The 11764-nt window shown below is 36.5% G+C and overlaps 1 protein-coding gene across 1 annotated transcript in view; it reads right to left on the bottom strand.

Annotated features, from left to right (window-relative positions):
- Window positions 1-3821: 3821 nt before the first annotated feature.
- Window positions 3822-11764, bottom strand: part of LOC119692626 — a 29166-nt gene continuing 21223 nt past the window's right edge. The window contains exons 4-5 of the mRNA XM_038113785.2: window positions 9808-9949; window positions 3822-5353 (exon numbers count right to left, since the gene is read on the bottom strand). Of these exons, the coding sequence (XP_037969713.2) occupies window positions 5143-5353; window positions 9808-9949 (353 nt within the window). The 3' untranslated portion in view covers window positions 3822-5142. The remainder of the gene's footprint in view (window positions 5354-9807; window positions 9950-11764) is intronic.

Raw genomic sequence — 11764 nt, 5'->3', positions numbered from 1 at the left:
ATTCTGTTGTGAATTAGTTTTCCCTACTTTTAGGGAAAAGAGAAAATGGGGTAAAATGGCAATTATTCAAATTTTGTGCATGATGTCCTAGTAACAGAGACAGAGTTCATTGACATGTAGGTCAGTGGGTCTTGTAATCAGCTGTTTTAGGGTTGCTAGACCACTTTTTTTCTGCGTGATTTTTTGAAACTTCAATCGTCAATAACTCGAAAACGGTAAACTTTTTTGAAATTCTGATTTCAGTTTCGGGCTTAGATATAACATGCTGCACATGCTGGTTTCGGCTTGATATACCCTTTTTGCAACACCCTGTATATGTCGCAGTAAGATAGTTATAGCTGTAATATAGTTATATCCCTAGGGATATGATTATATACCGGAACATAGTTATACGAAAGCGATTATAATTTAAATTGCTAATGCTAAGTAACTAACTGCAGAAACACAAAGTTGTTTTTTTAATAGAGATAAAAGCAATATACTAATATACTTTTTATATTTACCAATATACTTTTTATTTAATTCTATGTGGTAGATTTTTATTTCACTAAGTTTAATCAAGTTATATATTTATAACACTGAACATAATCTAGTAATATCACTAAACTTGGTCCGTTTTATAACTATATCCCTAGTGAGTAATGAATCGCTTTCGTATAACTATGTTCCGGTACATAATCATATCCCTAGGGATATAACTATCTTACGGCTATAACTATCTTACTGCGACATATACATTATTATGGAACGTCAATGGGAAGTGGAACTTTTTCATTGCACGTGAGTGTATTTGCGTTATGTGAAAAAATATTAATACACTTTAAAATCTCACATCATGAACGTCGTACGTTTATACACAATCCAAAATATACAATAAATAAATTGTCATAAGTACTTAATATTTTGCTCGCCTTCATATTTAATTTAAAGACAGTTATTTATCAGATTTTGCAATCCGATTAAATATTTATCGAGAGAAAACATCATCCAGCTCAATAATACTATCCATTCCAAACGATTGTTCACCGAGACCTGCTTTTAAACAATAATATTCCTTATAAACGACGTGTTAAAGTCCAGGAAAACTATTTCATTTAGTAGCTGCGGGGGAAGGTTATTCTATATACAGAGTAAAAACAAACGAACGAGAGCTGTTGTGCAATCAGCACGTTTAATACAACGAGATAGAGTCGGGGCTCGCGCGGCAGCGTTCTGAAACTTACCCCCAAATTCATAGATCGTATTGTAAAGTTACAACAAGGTTAAAATTTACTTTGACACACAAAAGTTTCGACTCTATACATCAGTCAAAATGTTGATATTTGTATATCACAACGTCAGTTTTAAGCATAGACTAAGGGTGGGTTGCACCATTTAACTTTAACTATTACAAACGTCAAATCCCTTGGCGAGACATATCAATCTTCAAGAGATTTGACGTCTGTAATAGTTAAAGTTAAATGGTGCAACCCACCCTTAGTATATATGTACTACGCCAGTATATACTAAGTCTATGGTTTTAAGCCTATTGTAAAGTGTCAAAAAGCTCTATGAATTTGGGGGTTAGTTTTTTGTCATATAGAGTGACCCCCCAGCGCCGCTCGTCGAGACTACTTGAACTCAAACAACGCTTTGCACAATATCCGGTCTCGAACTAAAATTGCAATTATTTCAAGCTCAAAGAGAAAACCACGTTTAGCTTTAAAACTAAGATTAAGTATAGTTTAAAAAATATATCAAAATGGATTTTTTTTTGTTCTGCCAAACATAACTAAGTAGGTATTTACAATAATAACATAACTATTATATACTTACCTACATAATTTTTCGATGAGCATGTATGATACAATCATAGAAAAAGTGTGTTCTAGACTCTTGAGTGATGAGACAGGCAAACTATAGTCACATTTTCTTTTGTGTAGATGTATAAATAGCATAATTAATTAGCCTTAAGTTGTTATTAAAGTTTAATACACACATTTAATCCTGTTAAATTCTGACGGCACCGTAGCTAATGCGGTAGTGAAGCTGCTTCCGAAGCTGAGGGCCGCGGGTTCGAATCCCGCCCAGGGCAAACATTTGTGTGATGAGCATTTGTGTTTGGCTTGCGTCTGGCTATCATTTATATATCCAATATGTATCTATCTATGTATTTGTGTAGATATATCAGCTATCCGACACCCATAACACAGGTTCTACCTAGCTTGGGGTCGGATGGCTGTGTGTGAGATGTCCCCACATATTTATATTTATTTATATTTGTTAACTGATTAGAGTAGTAGAAAGTTCTTCTCCTCCCGCCACAGCTTACAGACTTACAGGCTTACTTAAATCTTATAGCATTATTACTTTCTGAGTGAAAAATACCGGACCTACTATGACATACACTCACGATTAATGGAATTTTTTTGTGACAATAGCACCAAATTACTACTAAACGTAAAAGGCTCTCTTTTGAAATATTGAATTACATTTAACAGCGCATCAAAATATTACGGCATTTCCAACTAAAAACGTAAATATTATAATCAAAACCAAAAATTAGACGTAAAAAATTGGGTCATTTTGTGTCGACATTTTGTAAATGGAACTTTTTCATTGCACGTGAGTGTAGTAAATTTCCCACTGCAAGGTCCACTTCATAGGCAAGCTACTTAATTGAAATTCTGCAGCCGCTTCGGAGCAGGCGCTATCTGAGTTATGGACGCCGCCGCCGTCGCCGCCGCCGCCTGTCGCACCGGCCGCATAGGTGCACCCGATTCGGGAATTCAATATCTATATTTGGTAAAATTTATACCGTATACTTAGTAAGTTCGTACGAATGTAGTATTTCAGAATTACAGACTGTCGATAGCAGCTAATATTAGAGGTATCTTTTTTATTTAACGGTAGAAATCATCACCAGATAGAACCAATGAAGATCTAAATTTACAGACAGATCTCTCCAAAGGAGCTCTTCAGTTGTTTCATACAATCAGCTTTGCTTCAAGAGTCAGGATATCCCAGCACCCACTCCTAAACCTAAATACTTACCTATCAATTATTTATATTAAAATGGCACTCAGCGACTTTAAGTAGTTAAACTGCAGCGCGCTCTAAACCGCTTTCTGTTCACTCGACGCTCGGGCGCGGATGTCGATACTATGAAAGCACTATCACTTCGGAAACACTTCGTTACACGACTTCGATCCCACTGTGTTTAGTGGAACCGCAGGTACATCCGTAACACAGGTATTTCCGTTACCAGAATTTATTGCTTATGAACGTGTCGCGCAAAAAGGTATAAATCAACATGGAGGTTTTACTGCAACAAATACTTTGTCAGCTAAACGGCACACAATTTACGACAACAACCGGCACTATGCAAATTGCGACATCCGCCCGCTGCGGTTACTAAGCTTTTGTTGTCCTAAAGCTCCATAAACTGAGCTTCGTAAATATGCATCTGAGTGTCCTATTAGTGGAACCAGTGGTGATTCCAGCTCTGCAAGAGCTTTATTACGCTTGCATGAAGTTACCTAATACGTCATCATAATAATCAACAATCGTCGACGTTCCATCCATTCAACGCGATCATCACTAAAATATTCCATCACAATGAAAAAATTTAACTTGCTACACGAAACATGCATGTATGATTATTATCTATAGATGTTACGCTTTAATTCCTAACTATAACGGTTTTTCTATTGTTCTTATGAAAGTGTAAATAGTGCACTAGGTATAGATTTTGGATTACATAATCATATTAAGCGATACGGAGTCTCTTCCAACAACACTGGGCCGGTAAATCAAACAAAAACTACACAAGTAGAGACAATTTATCTTTATTTCTCGTTATTCTATTATATATTTCAATTATTCTGTTCACATCGAATGCGAAGTTCAAACTAAGTCAGACTAGATAAAGATAATAAGAAATTTATAATTTGTAAGGTTGATGAAGGTCTTGACTTTTCTAATTCAGTAACTACAATAAGTTTAACAGTTAAGTAATAAGTTAATGTTGAACATTTTAACAAAATGAAATATTCACGTATGATTTTATAATCTGTTAATACCTACCGAAGCTTTTAATTACAAATAATATTTACACTTACTACTACATCTTATAATATAATAATAATGCAACTTTAAAAATTCTAAACTTATTCCACCAATCAGTAACATTTAATTAAGTACTTAAAAGCAAAAACACATTAACTTAGTGGTTACTAAAATAACTTTTCCCTGATTATATCTTTGGCATTAATTTGTTTATGATATCAATCATAAATTCTGTACCGCTGTATTTAAGCAAATTATGTATAGAATTGTAGATTTCTTTGACTTAGTAAACCCAAACAAGAATAATATTTGACTTCAATAAATAGGAGACGATTGCTTGGTTTAATGAATATCTGTTTATCTTTTCAATGGGATTTGATAAGCCCAGCTGTGCCTAGTTGCTTTTGAATTCCCCAATTTGAGTCTATTCATACATTCATAATATTATCAGGTCGCCAGCCTACGCTAAGAAAATAAAATTTGAGCGACTACTTATTTTGTTATCAATTGACTTCAATTACGAAACATAAAATAGGGAGTTAAGATGATAGATAGAATAATATTAATAAAATTCACAAACTTAAAATTCTTAATTAAATAAAATACTTAAAATTCACGTAACATCGACACTAAAGAAAGTAAATACTTACATAGTTAACTGATGTGCTATTCATACTTGTCAGATATTATTTTCTAAGAAGCCGTAGTGTATACGCAAAAGCACAATCGTCCTTGTTTGGTTTTGCTAAAGGTAAAATTAAATTTTAAATTGCGTTATTGTTATAGGTACCTCCAAGTTTAATGAAAACAAACTTAACCAAGAGTACGACAATTAAAAAACACGTTTTACTTCTTTTAATTATTCTCATTAACAAAACTGAAATAGATACTTATGTGTCAAACATTACTTACTTATTTTTTGAGAAATCAATATATTTCTTTGAATTGATTTCCATAGAAAAGTCTCCAATTTATTTTGTTTAATAGGATTAAAAGAGCAAATCATTCCAGTATGCATTTAAACAGCCAAACTAAACCCGCTGGTATAAATTAAACCCACTCAGTGGTATAAGCATCACCCTAACCGTCACTTGTTTACAAGAAGTGCGTCGGATACGCCAGCAGCGTGGTCAGCAGCGCGAGCAGCGGCGCGGCGGGGGGCGGGGGCGCGGCGCAGCGCTGCTGCTGGCTGCACGCCGCCACGTCCTGCGCCAGCACCCACGCCATGCGCCGCAGCAGCCCCGCCGCGCTGGCGGAGCACGCGCGCCCGGCGTAGCTCACGCACTGCATGTACTCTTCGCGCGCACTGTGGGGGGAAGGTTTGGGTTATACTAGCTAGAGTTGGCTTGAGACCTGAAGGCCTAGTACGGGGTTTAGCGTCGTGCCCACTCACATCGCGCGGCTTCGAGAGTGGATAACTTTTGTCACGTCTTGAAGTGCGCGTCTTTCGCCCTGTGCCAGGTCTTCTGCATAGGGAGTGACAGTTTTTACTACGTTGGAGTAGTAGCGAGAAAACGCATGCACTAGCTCCGCGATATACTTTTAGTTGATTTTCCTGCTCGATCGGTTAAGAAAACCTTCTGGCATGATTTCTGTCAGTTCAAATGTATTGCGAAAATAGGGCGGTTCGCTTGCTGTTCACTTGTGACTCCTCCTTCGGGGATTATTATGCATGCAATTACGAAATGAATTAATTAATCAATTACAATCAACACACACACATGCATTCCAGTGGAGTTAAAAGTTTTTTGGAGTCCAAAAGAAACTTGCGGATTGTCTAGGTACAATTACCCACATCAAAATCTTGAACACACTGTAGCTAACACATTATTGTTGTTATTAAATGCGGCTAAGGAAGGCTGATAAATAATAAATTGTTATGTTTTCAAGAGATATATTATTAAGTATATTGCATTAATTAGGATACAACGAATGAGAACGTTACATGCAAATAACACTATTCTATTCTATTCTATTCTATTCTCTGTGGGGGTGTAAGTACCTGCACCTGGCTCTCTTGAATGGAACCTTTGTGCATATCCCCAAGGTCTAAACTGCCTTCCTAAGCTTGGACCATTTCCACACCACGCTGGTCCACTGCGGGTTGGTGGGTTCACATATCTAGATGTGCTAGATCTAGATATGCAGCTTTCCTCACGATGTTTTCCTTCACCGTAAGAGCGATGGTATACATTGTACTTAAGTTAAAAGAACTCATTGGTACATGTCAGCGCCGGGATTCGAACCCGCATCTCTGGCGTGAGAAGCGGGCGCTTACCCGACTGAGCTACCACCGCTCTCTAAAATAACACTAATTCTGAAAAGGAACAGAAAAAGTTTCCAGACATACTACGAGCTTGGAAAACTCTTTGTTGTGCTTTGTTCTTAATTTCATTTCTTTGGACTTTTTAATTTGGTATTTTTGTTCTATTACATTTCATAACTAATTTAATTTTGTGGCTCGTATTTTAAGTTTTTAGAATTCACTAATGTCATACTAACGAAATTTACGCCGGTATTCATGGAATTTAGATTAATGGTCCGATAACACCTACAATAACACAGAAGCTAAATTCACAATTTAATTAAAAACGAGGACACATCCGCATGCGATTTCAAAAGGATTTCAGGCATGAAATTTCAGTCTTTTAAATACAAAGCGTTTGTAGAAATGCAATTATGAGGAACCATTCCGGGTGTGCAATAGGTAGTTGATTGTAACATTTATTTATTTCTTTATTTATTTATTTATTTTTTTTTAGAAAATTAACAGCGTTAAATATGCAGTTACAAGATAAATGTATAAATAGTAAGGCCAATAACAAATTTTCCTTAATTTAACATACAATACAGGTGCACAAAATATGAACTTAAATTAAGTAGTAACTTTAAAAACTTAAACAACTTAAAAAACAGTTAGGTTATAATCATTTAACACTTATTTTATATTTGTTTACATCTCCTATACCATATCCTTACGTATACCTACCTACTATAAGAAAAACAGTCAAGGGTATGGGTGGATATTATATTCAGACTAATATATTATACATGTATAGGTACAAAAAAAACATCGCTGAAACCTTATCTTAAACGAAATTTACACAGTTTAAATGCAGATATTATGAATAGAGTAACCGTTTGAATCCCTGGAAATCAGACACAATAGAAATCTATTGTCGTCAGGCGCGATATCGCGACTTCGGGTCGCAAAAGGTTAATGCAATCTCCAGATTCCGACACAAACTGGACTGAAACCATAATTATTAATTTCAGGACACTTCAACAATTACGGTAATTAAAGTTAAGGACTCGTTATGAAGTTAATAAAATTATGGTTTCAGTAACAATATCAATTGTTTAAGTGTCCTGAAATTAAAGAGAAACTATAAAAATTTAACTAACGGTAATTACCAAATACTTTTAATATCTTTACTTAGAATAAATATTAAAAGTTTTATAAATATCAACTTGAGAAGCCACTCGGAAACAGTAATGGCGAGTTCAATTATTTTAATTAAAAATATGGTTGTTGACTTTAAATGCAATGTGGAAACGTATTCGTGTCCGTACTTACTGATAAAATTCTACATTGCCTTTAAAGTTAACAACCATGTTTTTCTGCATGCTCCAATACTCCGGGGATCTAGGACTACCAAGCATAAGAAGCGGACGTGTACGAAGGTTCTACTTGAGAGAGCCATTTACTGGGGCATTACTCCCTCCTATTGTAAAATAGAAAGTCACACTTTTTTTCAGTTCAGTTCAATGTATATATTAAACATAAAAAACACAGTACAATTAATAATGACCCACAAAACCAGTTTACTGGTTTGTCTGTGGATTCAGACTTAATTCTTGATAATACTAATGAATATTATATTTTAACAATAAATTTAACTTGATACTTGTTTTTATAAACATCAGACAATAGGTTTCTAGATTTTACTTAACAAATGTTTTTTAACAATCTTGAGAATCTTGCCTTATTTGTTTTATCCCTTATTTCAGTAGGCATTTAAATCATTTAATAATTTTGGTCCGTCAACACAATTTAATAACATTTTAATATATTATATTTTTTCTCAAATTATAATATATCTTCTGATTATAATAATGCTTACGAAAGAATTCAGACTATTTCTATCTTGAAAACTAATAAAAATATGACTGATAAGACAAACAAAGCCTATCATAAATAAATAACATGCCTCGATGGAAATTAACGACCGACGCACGACGACGGCTACAAATCTGAGTTCTATGCTTCGCGAATATATGAAAATTGGACCGGCTTTTGAAGAGATTATCCATGCATGAGAGACGAGTCCAGAGGCAGCGGGAGCGTCAGTAGAATATAACATGACAGGACATGATTTCCCACGATATAAATACCTGCTTAGTTGCGTCATGAACTGACATGAACATTTTGATCTCTTGCGGGTAGTCAGAGGATTCAGAACTAAAGTCTGTTTTTTTTATCTCTGATACTAAATTGAACGATTCTAAACGGTTCATCAACAATCGATTGTCCCGCCAATAGAACAATACGTCACTCAATCTTCGACTATTAAATAAAGACTTTAGGTAAGTAACATTATGTTAGGCCCTATGTAATAGTGAAAAGGCGGAAAGAGTCTGACCGTAGGAACATGGACAGGAAACCTTTTCTAGCAACAGGAAAACGGAATCAAATACGTAATTTTCGGCGAATCTATTTCGGTACCAATACATCATCTTGGTTATCGGGATCAAAAGAATTCCAACTATTTACCTACTATTGACCATCCACTTATGTACCATTGACCGACTGAAGTTGAGTTATTTTACTGCACCTCTACAACCACCCTCTTCAAGTAAACATAGTATAACTTATTGGGAAAATATCTTATATCTACTATTCTACTCATCGTTATAATCAGTATTGCCCTGACTCCTAAACTAGGAGAACCTGTATGCCAGGAGCCAGGGCCGCATGACTGCTAACTTTTATAGGTGTCAATAGGAATTAACTTAGGTGTACCTATTTACCTATAAAATACCTAACTGCATTTGCTACATAAAATTTAGCAGACTAGCGGCCCATGTATTCTACTAAAAAAAATACACCTATCGAGCAGTGAAAAGCAAACCGTACGGTGCGTGTGAGTCACCACAATAGCTACTTATGTACATTATTATACATAAGTACGTGTCCAGCATCTCACCACCGCGCGAGAGTCATCACCTCACTACCCTCCCGGGGCAGTCAGCGACAGCGACATACTTATACCATACCATACCATACCATAGTCCTTCTACAAGCTATACCAAAATAAAACCAGCCGTGCGCAGCGAGGCATCCGATAAGTAACCCTGCCATAAACTGGCTAATCCTTTCTTATACTCTAAGAAGAAGTAGACTGCTCGAGCGGTCACTATGAGACCCTCTAGACTAGTCTAGACCCTCAAAAAAAAAAGTGCGTGAGTTTACCACTGCTCAAGCGGTGTCACCGTGACATCCTCTAGACCCTCAAGAAACAAAAGCGCGTAAGTTTACCAGCACAGCTCCGAGTTCCTGTTGACGTAGTTGAGCAGCTGCGCACGCTCTGTGATGTCACGTACGGCCATCTGCAGCAAAACCCCCACTTGGCAGCAGAAGGCTGCAGTGTTTGTCACCGACACGTTAGGAAGATTGCTCAAACGCTGTCACTATGAGATCCCCTAGTGTCTAGTCTAGAGTCTCTAGACCCTCAAAAAAACAGTAGCAAGTGAGTTTACCAGCACAGCTCGGAGTTCCTATTGACGTAGGTGAGCAGCTGCGCGCGCTCCGTGATGTCACGTACGGCCATCTGCAGCTCGTCCACGCACTGCGACCAGGCGGGGGACACGCGCGACCAGCACATCGGCTCCTTCAGGAACTCTGCGGGAGTGTATAGCTTTAGTGCTGGCGATGAGAATGAAGTGTGATATGATGAAGATACAGTTGTTACTTTTCTACTGTATGAGAGGTCTTTAGCACTGGTGATGGATGAGTATAATATGCTTCGTCCAGTGATAGTTACTACTTTCTCACTAGATGAGAGGCATTTAGCACTGGTGATAAGGAAACAGTGGGTTCGCGATAGTTTTAGCATAAAAGTCTAATATTATATATTATTTAATGGCATATAAACATAATATTTTGTCTGATAACTATCAGTCCGCACAGTATTCATCATACGTTGGAAGTTGGCTTTTTCAATTTCCACATTCTAGCCTGGATATATAATATATAACACACAACAATTCTGAGATTAAATTATCAGCATAGGCAAACGCCTCAATTAAGAAGCCATAACATTATTATTCACTGGTCTTAGGCCCAGACTCTGCATATAGGCTTCTATGTAGCGTCAAAGCAAGAAATAGTACCCTAGGAAACTTTAATAAAAACGGCAAAATAATCCAGTGAGCATTTCCACTTTCCATTTATTCTAGCGTCTTAAGCATGTCAAAGGTTTTCTTCAGAAGTGGGACGCATCGCTGGCAGCAACTCGAGGCAACAAAGAGCGGACTTATACGTTTATTGCTTTCACCGTCACACACGTGTCTCGTGAAATGGTCGGATAGCCGCGAGTCAGCGTAATCTATTGTTAAAACTTCCAACTGTAAAATGTAGTACTGTAAAATCTCGAGTACGCCAAGAAAATAAAACTCAAGATTTCCGACAGCAAACGGGAACTTAGCATTCTCGTGAGACTTTAAGTAATATTTCTAAGCTTTCTTGCAGCTCTTTGAAAAATAAGTCTTTGTGTGGCGTTGAAGAGAATCTAGGATTCAAGTTATTTAATAAAATGGGCTATAACTAGGTATGTCAGTACTTCTTTAACAATTACTGTGCCCAACTTTAAGTTGCTATACCTACAGCACACGAGATCGTAATTATGTGGGAATATCTTAGTATGTAACTAACTACCTATATAGGTACTTGCTTATATCTCCTTCACTCGGGATGATACAGACTTTGAAAACTTTTGAGACTTTGAGAAGCGCACACATTAAAATAGTTTTACTTGTGTTGAGGCACGAGGCCAGCGTGGACGCTCACTGGATATCCGGCATGACTTGCCGTCTTACAGAGATGGACATTTTTGTTTTTAATTCGTGGTTATGTGTGTAATGATACAATAGGGAATATGCGTAATTTTTTTTTATACTTTTATTGGATAGTTTTACATCACTTTATTATAGTAAAAAAAAATTCAACGCCAAAATAAGTAATTTAAGGTATTTTAAAGAAAGTTAAAAAATTACAACCATCACGACCACTTTGAAATTCCCGTCAGGATGGCGGGCTGGTGTGACGTCATAATCTTTTAATTTCACGGCTCAGAATAATGAGTCCCGTCAGTCGGCATAGATTTTTTACCTAATCAAGTAATCACAGAGTACTTTTGTATTTTCAACAAACCAATGTTGTCATGGTAACAAACGAAAAAGGAAGTGTATAAAGTGTGATCAGTGGCTGTTTTATAATGGTAATAAAGTGTGACCAGTGGCTGTTTTGTAATGGGAGCTCGTAAATAGCTGCTAGTAGCTCTTTTGAAATGGGAGCGCGCAAACCAGAGGACCTTTGTACACAATATTACGCTATTATGGCAATATGGCAATATGAATATAAAGTAATATTTGTATTGTATGTAAGTACTTACTGTAACTTTGGTTCTCAGTAAGAGAGACTAGGGTTAGTGGGTCA

This window comes from Plutella xylostella, chromosome 23, assembly GCF_932276165.1.
Source record: "Plutella xylostella chromosome 23, ilPluXylo3.1, whole genome shotgun sequence".
In the NCBI taxonomy this organism is placed as follows: Eukaryota; Metazoa; Arthropoda; class Insecta; order Lepidoptera; family Plutellidae; genus Plutella; species Plutella xylostella.
Note: the sequence above shows the minus strand (reverse complement) of the source record. Positions and strands in the feature narration are given on the sequence as shown.